The 15,678-nt window shown below is 41.5% G+C and overlaps 1 protein-coding gene across 2 annotated transcripts in view; it reads left to right on the top strand.

Moving 5' to 3' along the window:
* The window catches only part of UBOX5 (U-box domain containing 5), a 51,787-nt gene that overhangs the window by 13,280 nt on the left and 22,829 nt on the right, over positions 1 to 15,678 (top strand). For both annotated transcript variants that reach the window (XM_089653367.1, XM_089653368.1), the window contains exon 2: positions 12,082 to 12,169. In XM_089653367.1, coding sequence (XP_089509493.1) covers positions 12,116 to 12,169 — 54 coding nt within the window. In that variant the 5' untranslated portion in view covers positions 12,082 to 12,115. The remainder of the gene's footprint in view (positions 1 to 12,081; positions 12,170 to 15,678) is intronic.

Raw genomic sequence — 15,678 nt, 5'->3', positions numbered from 1 at the left:
AACGCAGCCACTGCTCTCAATCTGACATACATGTGGGTGCACAGCCCTGAACTCACTGTATGCATTTGGGGCCATGCAGCACCAGGGAAGTCAGATTGGGAGCAGTGGTTGTGTTCGTGCTGCCACTAGGTCCCAATTATGATACTGCCTGTCTGGGGAAGCATGGAACACCTGTGCATCCCTATGTGGGGAATATATAGCCCCTCGCATATTGCACAGATGCATACAACACGTGAACAAAGACTTGGTCCCCATTCACATCTGCACATGCTGGGAACGTCCCTGGAAAATTGTTTGTCATACTTGCAGTGCCATTAATTGCTAATGGCAGCCCAAACATGGCTAAGAAACTTTAATTTCTTGTGCACCAAGCTGACTGCCTGAAAAGGTGTGGGAACTTAATTTGGCACACAGGCCATCCTATCCAAGTGAATGGGCTGCCCTTTGCTGACATCTAAAAACATTTTTGGGGCACAGTAAGGAAGAATCCAAATTTGTTGGGTTTTTATGTTTTTGTCTGTGCCCCCATTTGCAAGATTTTCTTTTACTGCCTGTCCCTGTGATATTTTTACAAGAAATGTGAGGGTGGCTGATAACTGGGCTGGGAAAGCACAGATGTCTCGAAGACAGGAAGGCACAGACAGCAATAAAAATGCAAGTTCTAACCCAACTTTGTCATTGTGCCATTAGAGGGATTTCTCATCACTTCCTGGTCAGGAGGTAACGAAAAGTCTTCCCATTATGTAAAGAAAAAGCCTTTGAGTCTGTGATAATGGCATCAACTTTACATAAGTTTAAGATGTTCCCGAGAACCTTCAAAATGTAATAAATGCAATTGACTATAAAAGTTTTTTTTTTTTTTTTTTTTAAGGCATGGCGTTTGAAAATAATAGTTATGTGAGTTATAGTGGGCTTTTCTATGTCCCAAGTCATAGGCAGAACTAAACCCACTAAACTTTGGTAAATCATTGTGGTATGTCTTGTATTAAAAGAGGTATAGCCTCCAGAGAGAGAGAGAGATCATTTTTCCCCGGTACAAATCCTTAGTAAGACCTCATCTGGAATATGCAGTTAAATTTTGGGGTACATTTGGAAGAAAAGAAATTTAATCTCCAAATACGGAAAGGTTTCTTCACAGTGAGGGCTGTGAAAATGGGAGTAGACTCCCTCAAGAGTTGGCAAAAAAAGAATAAGACAGGGTGCACTCTCCTTGTGCATTAACGTGATAGATAGGAATTTAAAAAAAAAAAAATCAAAGTGCATACTTCGCAAACCAAATGGTCATAACAGAGACAAGGAGCCAAAGATGACGGTCCCAGATAGCGGGGGTATATGTTGGAGTTCCCTCAAGAGTTGGTTCTTGCCAGCTTAGTGGATTGCTTTAAAAAGTCCTGGATTCTTTCTTGGATAAACAGAATATAACTGGATATAACATTTATAGGTAAAGTTGATCCAGGGAATATCTGATTGCCCCTCGGGGGATCAGAAAGGAATTTTTTTTTCCCTATCAGGGAACAAATTAGATCATGCTTTGCTGGGTTTTTTTTGAATTCCTCTGGATCAACTGTGGGTATAGGATTAGAACTGTTTTGGTTGAACTGGATGGAATTTTGTCTTTTTTTTTTTTTTTTTTTCAGCCAGACTATGTATTCTTAAAGCAGAACTTCACTCTCGATCAACATGGATTATCTTGAATCCTTATGCTACTAGCATTAGTAAATAAAAAAGTATATAATTTACCCTTTTTTTTTTTTTTTTTTTTTGTCCTGGTTTAGTGCCTAGGCAAATTGTCATACATCCCTGGGGTCTTCATGAGGGTAGGGAAGATTCTCAGCTCAGCCTATGCCTGAACTATGGGCAGATGGATTCCAGGAAGTACATTATACATGAATCATCTGCTCTTACTCGGGATGGTCACTGCCAGAAATGGCAGAGGGTGTTTTCAATGACTCCTCAGCAAAATAAAGCATGGAGGCATGGATGGATGGGGGAAGTTTACTTTGAATATTAGAAATGAGCTAAATAGCATTTTTGGTTTGTGGTGCTCTATCTTCTATGGCTTTCAGCCTCCTCCTACTGTTTGTTTGTTTTTTTTCTGCTGTGATCCAACTTCTGTTAGTAGCTAAGTTTGTTTTTTATGGTCCCACTCTATGTAGGAATGCAGCCACTTTCTCTTTTGCTTGTTCACAAGATGGACTTTGAGAGATGGATTCATAGTGTTCATAGACCAGTGCACCTGACGGCAACTAATGTGCACTGCTCATTGCAAACAAAAGTGGGGGGGGGGGAGAGGTTCAGGAGCTCGGAGGGTGTTACAAGGAGGCCGACCGTAAGAAATGGTTTCATTATTATTATACAGTATTTATAAAGCGCCAACAGTTTGCTCAGCGCTGTACATTACAGAGGGGGACAGAACATGCGACAGTACAATAACAATACAATGCAATACACGAGGGGTTTGAAGGCCCTGCTCCTTGGAGCTTACAATCTAGGAGGGAGGGGATGGTGGTACGGGAGGAAATGGCTGTGGGGGATGGGGTGGTAGGAAGAGTGGAGGAGGTAGAGAATTAGCAGGGGGTGGGGTAGGCTTCCCTGAAGAGATGGGTTTTCAGGATGCGCCTAAAGGAGAGGAGAGTAGGTGATAGTCTGATGGGTTGGGGCAGGGAGTTCCAGAGGATGGGTGACACCCTGGAGAAGTCCTGGAGGAGGGCATGGGAGGAGGAGACCAGGGAACTAGAGAGAAGGAGATCTTGTGAGGAGCGGAGTGTGTGTGTTGGGTGGTACTTGGATATTAGGTCAGTGATGTAGTTCGGGGCAGTATGGTGGACGGCTTTGTACGTCAATGTTAGGATTTTGAATTTGATCTGGTGGGCAATCGGAAGCCAGTGGAGGGATTGGCAGAGGGGGGTGGCGGAGATGGAGCGGTTGGAAAGGTGAATGAGTCTGGCAGCCGTATTCAGGATCGACTGAAGCGGGGATAGCCTGTGTGGCGAGGCAGGCCAGTGAGGAGGGAGTTGCAGTAGTCGAGACGTGATTTGATGAGGGAGTGGATGAGCTGCTTAGTGGTTTCTGGGGTTAGGAACGTGCGTTTCATGAAAAATCTATTACAGGGCCTTGAATTCATATTCCTGAATTTCCTGTCTAAGAGACACTGCAGGAAGTTGGCATAAATCGCTTCAAAGGGAAGGCAAAACCCCTCATAGTGATCACCTGAACAGTTGTCACTATTGAACTATTTCCTCTTTATTTCATCAGGTTAATACCTGACAGAGCTTCAATCTCTTCACTACTTATTAAAAAAAGTTCTGGCTTAGATCTAATAGTGTGAACACTAGGTGGTAGCATTTTGTCACAAACTATGGAGATTTCCAAGATCAGTAGTGTTCAATGCAATAAATTGGGCTTCTGCTTTCTATCATTTGTGGGATCATCTCAACATTATCAGATTTAGAATTCAGTTTACATTGAGGATAATCTTCATCATAATAGGAATATATTTGAGATTTAGGGTTAAAAGAACTTTAAAGTGGTTGTAAAGTCTTACATATACCCCATGAAGTGACTGGTGTCAGGTGGTACACAGAGATGAAACAAATCCTCCAACATAACCTATATCTGTTCATCTACATTCTTCTCTAGCTGTTCAAAGTGCAGATTTTAAAAAGCTTGTCTGAGCTGCCAGAAAGCAGGGGACAGAGAGCTAAAGTTACTCTGCAGAACCCAATGAGGAGAGCGCTGATTGCAAGGAAGAGCCCCCCCCCCCCCTTTACACAGCTCACAGGAACAGAACTGAGGCTGTCAATCACAGGCAGTGTGCTGGAGCTCCCTCCCCATCACCATTTTTTTTCTTGGACTCATTAAAACTAGTGGTCTCTTCTGTCATAAATACTTCTCCCCTCCTGTCAGCAGTAATGTACACTGAGCCATGTACATTTACGACACTGCTCTGTGCCATGATGAAGTGACTGTGTGCAGGAGTAATGCAATTATGGCCTGACCATTCAAGCAGCCAAGCAGGGTGAACCTGGTAGGAAGACTGGGTGAAAGTGGAAGCTCCCAGGACCTGCTCGGAGGGCTTTGTTTGAATGGTAAGTCTGTCATAATGTGCTAATATATAGTGTATAATAGCACCTGATGGCATCTGGGGGCTCATAAAAAAAAAATACATATTTCTGCTTTAAATTTTAAGGATAGAAGAAAACAACTTTGCTTTTAAAAAGAAAAAAAAAGGCACTTCGCAGTTTTATTACAGGTGTACAGCAGGTGGCACTACAGCTCTAGTATGTCTGCCATGAGCTGTTTTGCTGAATCATTTGATGCAAACTATTATATAAGGTTGAGTTTATATAAACCATGATGATACATGCGTATAAAAAGTCTAATGTTTTACAAGAATATTGGAATATGCCTTGATCATTGTGTGCCGGGGAATTTGAGTGGAGAATGAAAACGGTTTTGATTGCTGGTGCTTGTAGTTTGTGTTTTTTTTTTTTTTTTTCTTTTCTTTGGGTCTTGCTAGAAGATTTTACTTTTTTAAATCACTTTTTCTGTGACTTTTTAAATAGCATTTTTTTTCTTCCTTGCCTTTCTTCAGTCTGCTAACTAAGAGGAGGGGTTAATTGGTCAGAGGTGCTCCAGGTACTACAGTCAGGTCCATAAATATTGGGACATGGACACAATTCTAACATTTTTGGCTCTATACACCACCACAATGGATTTGAAATGAAACGAACAAGATGTGCTTTAACTGCAGACTGTCAGCTTTAATTTGAGGGTATTTACAGGTGAACGGTGTAGGAATTACAACAGTTTGCATATGTGCCTCCCACTTGTTAAGGGACCAAAAGTAATGGGACAGAATAATAATCATAAATCAAACTTTCACTTTTTAATACTTGGTTGCAAATCCTTTGCAGTCAATTACAGCCTGAAGTCTGGAACGCATAGACATCACCAGACGCTGGGTTTCATCCCTAGTGATGCTCTGCCAGACATCTACTGCAACTGTCTTCAGTTCCTGCTTGTTCTTGGGGCATTTTCCCTTCAGTTTTGTCTTCAGCAAGTGAAATGCATGCTCAATCGGATTCAGGTCAGGTGATTGACTTGGCCATTGCATAACATTCCACTTTTTTCCCTTAAACTCTTTGGTTGCTTTTGCAGTATGCTTTGGGTCATTGTCCATCTGCACTGTGAAGCGGCGTCCAATGAGTTCTGAAGCATTTGGCTAAATATGAGCAGATAATATTGCCCGAAACACTTTAGAATTCCTCCTGCTGCTTTTGTCAGCAGTCACATCATCAATAAATACAACAGAACCAGTTCCATTGGCAGCCATACATGCCCACGCCATGACACTACCACCACCATGCTTCACTGATGAGGTGGTATGCTTAGGATCATGAGCAGTTCCTTTCCTTCTCCATACTCTTCTCTTCCCATTACTCTGGTACAAGTTGATCTTGGTCTCATCTGTCCATAGGATGTTGTTCCAGAACTGTGAAGGCTTTTTTAGATGTCGTTTGGCAAACTCTAATCTATCCTTCCTGTTTTTGAGGCTCACCAATGGTTTCCATCTTGTGGTGAACCCCCTGTATTCACTCTGGTGAAGTCTTCTCTTGATTGTTGACTTTGACACACATACACCTACCTCCTGGAGAGTGTTCTTGATCTGGCCAACTGTTGTGAAGGGTGTTTTCTTCATCAGGGAAAGAATTCTTCGGTCATCCACCACAGCTGTTTTCTGTGGGCTTCCGGGTCTTTTGGTGTTGCTGAGCTCACCGGTGCATTCCTTCTTTTTAAGAATGTTCCAAACAGTTGTTTTGGCCACGCCTAATGTTTTTGCTATCTCTCTGATGGTTCTGTTTTGTTTTTTTCAGCCTAAATGATGGTTTGCTTCACTGATAGTGACAGCTCTTTGGATCTCATCTTGAGAGTTGACAGCAACAGATTCCAAATGCAAATAGCACACTTGAAATGAACTCTGGACCTTTTATCTGCTCATTGTAATTGGGATAATGAGGGAATAACACACACCTGGCCATGGAACGGCTGAGAAGCCAATTGTCCCATTACTTTTGGTCCCTTAACAAGTGGGAGGCACATATGCAAACTGTTGTAATTCCTACACCGTTCATCTGATTTGGATGTAAATACCCTCACATTAAAGCTGACAGTCTGCAGTTAAAGCACATCTTGTTTGTTTCATTTTAAATCCATTGTGATGTATAGAGCCAAAAATGTTAGAATTGTGTCGATGTCCCAATATTTATGGACCTGACTGTAAATAACTTCCTGTAGAGCTCACTCTAAGCTTGCTCATTCTTGAGCTTGCCTGTATTTTGGTTGCTGCACCTTTGACAAAGTGGACATTTGTTTTAAGTGTAGTTAAAAAACAGGAGTGGAAAACGGGAGTCTATTAACCTGTGACAACTGATATTTCCTGTTAGTTATATTAATATTGTAACTGAGATATGAGGGCTAGCAGGGTTGAAGGTTTTTGTGCAGTGCACAGTGTGCCGCATGTATGCAACAATGGAGCAACAGATCCAGGATGGATACCACTGCGACAGATGTGAGCGAGTTGCCCTTCTGGAAGTTCGAGTTAGAGATCTGGAGGAGCAAGTTGCAACACTGGGCAAAACCGACTGAAAAGGGTGGTTCTGCTCCCTGAGCAGTTAGCTAATGGGATTGATGTGGAGGGGCTAATCAGGATTATCAGGTGCGAAGATGGGTTACTGTAACGAGAGGGAATGGTGGGGGTTCACAGAAAAGAAAGGCTGGCCCTGGGTTTGTGCACCCAAACAGATTTGCCAAATTGGGTGAAGATGTAGGGGTGGCAAGCTCAGGGTTGGCAGCCCTGGATTTCACTGCTATTCCTAACAGCTGGGAGGGCAGACCATCTGGGAGGGGTTTAGAGGGTAGTACAGGAAGGCCTAGACAACTTGTGGTAGTAGAGGATTCTATAATCAGAAGGACTGAGCGAATAATTTGTCGCCAGGATCGCCTCAACCAAATTGCTTGATGTCTCCCTGGTGCCAGGGTTCGGCATGTGGTGGACCGTGTTGATAAATCACTGGGAGGGGCTGGGCATGACCCAGCTGTCTTGGTCCATGTTGGAACCAATGACAATACATGGACGTTGGAGGCTCCTTAAGAATCCATTAAAGAACTTGGCTGCAAGTTAAGGGAAGGACCTCCAAGGTGATATTCTCTGTAATATTACCTGTGCTATGGGCAACTAAGGAAAGACTGGGAGATTAGAGAACTCAATGCATGGCTAAAAACCAGGTGTAACAGGGAAGGATTTGGGTTTCTAGAACACTGGGCTGACTTTTCATTGGGGTGCAACCCATATGCTAGAGATGGTTTACACCTAAATGGAACACACCTCTGCTGTGCTGGGGACAGGTTTATGGGAAGGCTGGAGGAGTATTTAAACTAGAATTGAGGGAAGAGGGAGAATTGAATTATAATGGGGCAGATAGGGGTCAGTCCTTATTGGTGGGTGGAATGGGGAAAGATGGGAGGAGGGCTATGGCAGATAAGAAGGTTCTCATGTTACAAAAAACCGTTGGAATTGGTACCGTTTGTATGAAAATAAAAATATGCAAAATAAGTGTGCACGTGTGTCGATGAATTAAAGTGTTTGTTCACCAGTGGCAAAAGTCTGTCAAGCAAGTAGGTGAGTTGGAAGCTTTGGTGCATGATCAGAACTATGATTTAATTGGTATTGCTGAATCTTGGCTTCATTCTTCACATGACTGGGCCATTATTATTCCTGGCTATGTTCTCTTTTGGAGAGAGGGTAAAAAGGAAAGGTAGTGGTGTCTGTCTCTATGTGAGAAGTGATCTCAGAGCAAGTGTGAAAGAGGACCTAGTTGATGGAGAGGTTGATAAGGCTGAAGTTTTATGGGTGGAACTGCACGTGGGGGTGCGTACTACAAAGGTAATCATTGCAGTTTGTTATAGGCCTCCCAGTGTTAATGAAGAGGTGGAGACTCAGCTCCTTGCACAGATCGAAAGAGCTGGGACAGTGATAATGGGGGATTTTAACTACCTGGAAATTGACTGGAGTAATGGTACTGCAGAAAAAGTTAAAGGGCAAAAATGTAAAAACCTACTACAGGACAATTTTATGGTACAGTTCATAGAGGCCCCAAGTATGAATGATGCTCTGCTGAACCTTGTTATCTCAAACCATGCAGAGCTTATTACAAATGTCCATATAAAAGAACATTTGGGTAGCAGTGACCATAACATGATTTCATTTGTTAGCTGTAAACATCAAGAACATATGGGAAAAATAAAAACGCTCCACTTTAAGAGAGCTAATTTTCCAAGGCTGAGAGCTGCTCTCCAAGACTTAGACTGGGAGGAAATATTGGCATCGATGAACAGAGAAATTGGAGTTCTTCAAAAAGACTGTATGTGAACACACTGCAAAATATATTCCCATGGGCAAGAAGTTTAAAAGACTAAAAATCAAACCTATGTGGCTTTACGGCCAAAGTTAAAAAAGCTATAGATAATAAGAAAAGAGCTTTTATTAAATATAAAAATGAAGGAACGCTATCATCGTTTAAACGTTACAAAGAATATAACTGAATATGCAAAAATGAAATAAAGGCAGCAAACATTGAAAACGAACAACAGATTGCAAAAGATAGCAGGACAAACCCCAAAAATTCTTTAAATATATTAATAGTAAAAAGGTTCGGTCCAAGCATGTAGGCCCTTTACAAAATCTTGAGTGGGTGACTGGGGACAAAGAGAAAGCAAATGTATTAAATACCTTCTTCAGCTCTGTGTATACAAAGAAGCATGGAAGAGCTCTTGTCCATAATGGGCATGATATTGATACAGCTCCATATGATCCACATTGGCTCATAATTGGTATGATCCAGAAATATTTAGACAGAATAAAGCACCTGGACCAGATGGCATACACCCACAAGTCCTTAAAGAATTGAGTTCTGTCATTTCAAAGCCATTGTTTCTCATTTTAGGGACTTTTTAATGACTGGCATATTACCACTGGATTGGCGTAAGGACAATGTGGTCCCTATATTTAAAAAGGGATCAAAATCTTTACCAAGTAATTATAGACTTGTTAGTTTAACTTCTATAGTTGGGAAGATATTGGAGAGTTTAATAAAAGACAACATAGATGAGTTCTTGCTGGAAAAAAATATTTTAAGCAACAGACAGCATGGATTCATGAAAGACTGAAGTTGTCAAACAAATCTGATTTCTTTTTATGAGGGGGTAAGCAAAACCTTGGACAGAGGGGTGGCAGTGGACGTGGTATACTTGGACAGAGGGGTGGCAGTGGACGTGGTATACTTGGACAGAGGGGTGGCAGTGGACGTGGTATACTTGGACAGAGGGGTGGCGGTGGACGTGGTATACTTGGACAGAGGGGCGGCGGTGGACGTGGTATACTTGGACAGAGGGGTGGCTGTGGACGTGGTATACTTGGACAGAGGGGTGGCTGTGGACGTGGTATACTTGGACAGAGGGGTGGCAGTGGACATGGTATACTTGGATTTTGCAAAAACGTTTGACACAGTTCCCCCACACATGGCTAATGTGTAAGGTAAAGTCTACAGGCTTGGAATAATCTGTATGTAAATGGATAGAAAACTGGCTTAAAGATGGTATTCAGAGAGTAGTGGTTAATGATTCATACTCTGAATGGTCTGGGGTCATCAGTGGTGTACCCCAAGGTTCAGTGTTGGGACCCTTACTTTTCATAATTTTATAAACGATATAGGGTCTGGGATTAAAAATCCCATTTCAGTCTTTGCAGATGACACCAAGCTGTGCAGTGCAATAACGTCCTTACAGGATGTCTCCAATTTACAAGCTGACCTCAATGCACTGGTTAATTGGGCAACTATGTGGCAAATGAGGTTTAATGTTGATAAATGTAAGGTTCTGCACTTGGGGGCTAAGAATATGTATGCATCATACATACTAGTGGGGTACAACTAGGGGAATCAATGGTGCAGAAGGATCTGGGAGTTCTGACACTACCATTTTCCATACCCCTATACATTGCGCTCGCTAAGATGCTTGTCTAAAAAAAAATATATATTTTTTTTAACTTATCTACACTCTGCTGACTCCACCAAATGTGGAAGGGATGTTTCACATACTTGCCACCCTAACAATAAAGAATCCCTGTTACATACCTTGGTTGAAGGCCAAGTTGGTGAGGGCTTCCCTTGCAGCTCTGGTCCAAGCACCCCTGAATGTGGCGACAGAGTTACAAGGCTCAAAGAATCACGGGTGCCGATAGCTTGATAGCAGGTGACTGTCATGGTCAGGGATGTTGTCAAGGTGAGCCAGGGTCATGCACAGTGAGATAGCAGCGTGGTCAGGAGGCAGGCTGGGGTCAGTACCAGGTTAGCAAGCAGAGCAGGGTCCAGTAGCAAGCCAAGGTCAGCACTAGATCAGGCAGAGAGTAGCATAAGGCAAGCCAAGATAAGAATCCAGAATCCACAGAGCAAAGACAGGAGCAAGCCAAGTCAGCAACGGACGATCAGTCAGTACAAACAGGAACACAGGTCACAGGAAGCTGAAGAACATCCAGCAATTGGTACACAGCAGAGTCTCCTTTTAAACGGGCAGCTTGGCACCAATGCGAGAAGACGTGCTTGCCGATGCGTGATGGTGCATAGAATTGCGCCTGCTTGTCAGTGCACGCTGGATATTAGACTGAGCTTGTGTTTGTACTGGTGCATGTCCACGAGCATTAGCTGAAGAAGAATTTGCATGGGCTGCAGAAGAATTAGCATTAACTGTAGAAGAATTGGCATTAGCTGCACTTTTCTGACAATCCCCCTATGCAGTTCAGGATTAAACCACTTCTCATCCAGCTTCATTGTATGACCACGTGTCTTCTTTAGAGACCTTAGGTTAAATGGTTTCCTCCCAATGCTAGAGCCCCAATTTGAATATTTTGTATATCGCTATCATATCCCCTCCCATGCCCTTCCAGGGAGAATACGTTTTTCAGTAGCTGTTCCTCAAAGCTGAGGTTCTCCAGTCCCCTTATTAGCTTTATTGCCCTTCCCTGAACTCTCCATTTCAAGGACATCCTTCCTGAGGATTGGTACCCAGAACTGGACAGCATACTCAAGATGTGGCCAAACCACAGTTTTATAAAGTGGTAGAATTATAGTTTTATCTCCTGGCGTAAATCCCCTTTTTTAATGCATGATAATAGTCTGCTGGCCTTGCTTACTGCAGCTTGGCATTATATGCCATTCATGAGTTTGTGCTCTACTAGGACCCCCAGATTTCTTTTCATCCTCAATTCTCCAAGGTTCTAGCCCCCTAGGATGTAACTTGCGTTCATATTTTTAGCAGCCAAGCTGCTTTATATTTTTCAACATAAAACTTCATCTGCCATATAGCTGCCCACCCAATACTTCATGGAACTTTCTCCCTTTCCTCTCTTAAATTCATCCTTATTTTTTATCACTGGGTTGTCCTTCATAAACATACTTGCATGCCAAGCGAATCCAGTGATGCCCTCCAGTAACCCACCAGTTTGCTGATGATCACCAGGTCCAGCACCACTGTCTTTCTTTCTGATGTCCTCTGGGAGTCGGCTGTCTCTTACTGGTTTTCAAACAGGCCTCCTGAATACATGCCACTATGCATGCATATCATCAAGGGGGCGGCTTCAAAAATCAGGACAGCCTTATGATAAGGCACTGCAGGGCACGCCCCAAAAGCCTCCTAGGATGCTTGATGTGGAGGAAGCAATGAGCAGGTTGTGGATGTCATGCTAACCTAGGTGACAAACCTCAAGGTCATAGTGAAGGTCCGCTAAGAAAATTTGCATGGACTTTGAATTGTACCTGCAGGGTACTTGGTAATTATTTATTGTTATTATAATACAGGATTTATATAGCACCAACAATTTGTGCAACGCTTTATGATATAATGGCAGTACAATCACAATACTACAGAAGGAATAGGAGGGCCTTGCTCATGGAGCTTACAATCTAAAGTAATGTGAGTAATCTGAGTCCAGTTTCTGAAGTTCGGTACATTTCCTTTCTCTTCCAGGTGTTCTGGAGATCCATCACACTAATCAGCCAGGATGGTGGTCAACCTTTGTCTTCCTCAGTTTCGGCCATGCATAGTCTGCAACAAGGTATTTTTGGGCATCCAGATTTACTGTTGAGTTTGTTGAATTAAAATGTATCTGTATTTAAAATATCCTATTTTCAACATTAAAACTGGAAACGGCAGGGCACACCTAAATGCTGCTAGAGTAAAACGTGCCTATCACCACCAAGATCTGCATTCATTTTTCTATGGAATACAGGTGTGGTAATCGGCGCACTCTTAGTCCATTGACTCTTCCTCTGGCTCTCTAACTGAAAGACCTACAGAGATATGGGCAGACAGCTGGAGGAAGAGTTTGCAGGAGCCTAACATTACCATCTGATTGTGGGCACAATACTTTGCAGACTCCTGTAGGGAAAAAAAAACAGAAATGCACTTTTTTTACCTGCAGAAATATGTGCATTTATGATTTTTTTTTTTTTTTTTTAAAAAGAGGAACTGCATGAAAAAACATAATAAAACTGAATACTAAAATAATAAATTGTCAGAGTAACATGACTGGTTCCCCTTCAGTCGAAGAGCTCACTCTGCTGTGGTAAGCAGAACCACTTTGGGCACCACACGCTCCACACAGCTGTAAAATATGAGCTACATATAAGGTGGAGTACATAACGATATTTGCTGTCCATATTAAATGATCCCTCTGCAGTCATTGCTACTATTTGATAAGATGACAACTTTCTAAGCAGTGCTATTTAGTGATAGTTTGAAACAAGCTTTGCACCTGGCAACTGCTTAAAGTGGTTCTAAAGGGAGAAGGTTGTTAGGGCATTTTATGCATTAAGGTAAAAAAAAATGTCTGAATGCAGTTCCCCCAGCCCCTCCTAATACTTTTTTTTTTAACTAAGCCTTAATTCATATAAATCATCATGTTTGGCAATCAAGAACTCTATACTGGACGAGGGTGCTTATCCCTACACACCAATTAGCCGAATAGTTAATTTAAAATATAACCTTTTATTAGGATTTTTATAGAAAAATGTATATACTGAACTGTATTTAATTCAAAACCTTTTAGACTGGGATGCACTGTGCAACAATCTCATAACTGAATTAATTACAGTTATTAGCCAGTAAACTTATCCCTTACATCCAAATATTTACCAGCACCAAGCCGAGTCATGATTTCGTACCATCTTTGGATTAAGTTGTGGCAAGAACAACTATGGTTTGATCATATTACTGTCAGGTAAAGATGCATACACTCTGCTGAAGAAATGAAATCCCCCCCCCAGGAAAGAACCCAATAGGTAATATGGTCTATCCTGCTACAAATGTGTAATATGGGGGTGCACTCATCCACGGGCCTTATTCTAAGCCTCTAATGGACAAGCCCCATACATCACCATATCAAGTCAAAAATACCTCACTGTCTTGAGGAATGCAAATAATGCATTGATATGCGTAGTGAAAACCACTCCAGAAAGGAGAGTAAATGCCATGTGCATTCAAAAAGTGCTCCCAAATGACCCAAAGAAAAAAGAAAGAACTCCACATGTTTCGCTCCAACTACAGAGCTTCGTCAGGAGTATGAAGAATTAAAATCAGATCAAGTAGTGGTAAGAAGCTGTGCTCAATATCACATGGTGGCAAGTGGCACTTATTGTTTGTTTTGATTTTTCTGTTGCATTATTGTTCTCTTTATTTCTTTGTAACATCCCTTTCTGTAAATATTTTAATTGCACCATTTGACCTTTTCATTAACCACTTGCCCTCCTGAGGATTTACCCCCCCTCCCCCTTAATGACCAGGCCTCTTTTTGCTACTGGGGCGTTGCACTAATTCAACTGATGATTGCGTGGTCATGCAATGCTGCACCCAAACAAAATTTACATCCTTTTTTCACACAAATAGAGCTTTCTTTTGGTGGCATTTGATCACCTGTGCACTTTTTTATTTTTCGCGCTATAAACAAAAAAAGACCGAACATTTTGAAGAAAAACTATATTTTTTGCTTTAGGCTATAGAAAATATATAGTAAACTCAGTTGGTTATAAATTTAGGCCAAATGTATTCTGCTATGTTTTTGGTAAAAAAAAATCCCAATAAGTGTATATTGATTGCTTTGTGTGAAAGTTATAGCGTCTACAAACTATGGTATAGATATTGCAATTTACGCCATTTTTTTTGCTATACAGCACTGCAATAGTTTAACTGACAATTGCGCGGTCATGAAAAACGGTACATAAATTAAATTTGTCCTTTTTTCACACAAATAGAGCTTTATTTTGGTGGTATTTTATCACCTGTGCGCTTTTTATTTTTAGCGCTATATATAAAAAAAGTTTTGAGAGAAAAAAAGTTTTTGAAAAACGATATTTTCTCATTTCTGTCATAAAAAACATCCAAAAAAACGAAAAAAAATTTTGTCATAAATTTAGGCCAAAATGTATTCTGCTACATGTTTTTGGTTAAATAAATTCCAAAAAGTGCATATTGATTGCTTTGTGTGAAAGTTATTGTGTCTACAAACTATGGTATAGATAATGGAATTTACACAGCTTTTCCTTTCTGACTGCTCATCACATTTCTTGAGGTGCTAAAATACCAGGACAGTACAAACACCCACAAATGACCCCTTTTCAGAAAGTAGGCACCCTAAGCTATCTGCTGAGAGGCATATTGAGTCCATGGAAGATTTATTGTTTTTCCACAAGTTTCTGGACTTTTTTTTTTTTTTTTTACACAAAGTTGTCATTTAAATTATATGTTTCTCACACAAGCCATGGGTATATGTGGTATTACACCCCAAAATACATTCTGCTACTTCTGCCGAGTATGGGGATACCACATGTGTGAGACTTTTTGGGAGCCTAGCCACACACAGGAGCCTGAAATCCAATGACCATTTTGAAAGCCTGAAGATGCGTAACTTCCTCATTTCACTTCCTCAATACCTATCACGGTTTCGAAGGCCTTGAAATGCCAGGATAGCACCAACCCCCCCCCCCCCCAAATTATGCCTTTTTGGAAAGTAGGCACCCCAAGGAATTTAAAAAGAGGCATGGTGAGTGTTTTGCAGATCTCATTCTCACAAGGTTTTGAAACATAAAGTAAAACAAAAAAATTTTTTTTTTTCTTCAATTTTGAAAAACCTGTGGCAACAAACGAGATCTGCAAAATACTCACCATGTTTCTGATCAAATTCCTTGGGGTGTCTACTTTCCAAAAAGTGGTAATTTGGGGGGGTTGGTGCTATCCTGGCATTTCAGGGCCTCCGAAACTGTGATAGGTAGTCAGGAAGTGTAATGAGGAAATAAAGCCCTTTTAAAAGCCTGATGGCGCTTATTGGATTTTGGGGTCCTGTACTTGGCTAGACTGCCAAAACGTCTCACATGTGGTACCCCCATACTCGGGAGAAGTAGCAAAATGTATTTTGGGGAGTAATTCCACATATACCCATGGCATGTGTGAGACATAAATCATTTAAGTGACAATTCTGTGTAAAAAAAAATTTGTGGTAAAAAAATAAATTCTATTGTTTCAGCATGCCTCTCAGCAAATAGTTTGGGGTGTCTACTTTCCAAAAAGGGG

The sequence above is a fragment of the Staurois parvus genome, unplaced genomic scaffold, assembly GCF_062004578.1.
Source record: "Staurois parvus isolate SC_StPar_1 unplaced genomic scaffold, SC_StPar_1.0 ptg000708l, whole genome shotgun sequence".
In the NCBI taxonomy this organism is placed as follows: domain Eukaryota; kingdom Metazoa; phylum Chordata; class Amphibia; order Anura; family Ranidae; genus Staurois; species Staurois parvus.
This window is presented reverse-complemented; position numbering and strand designations above follow the sequence as displayed.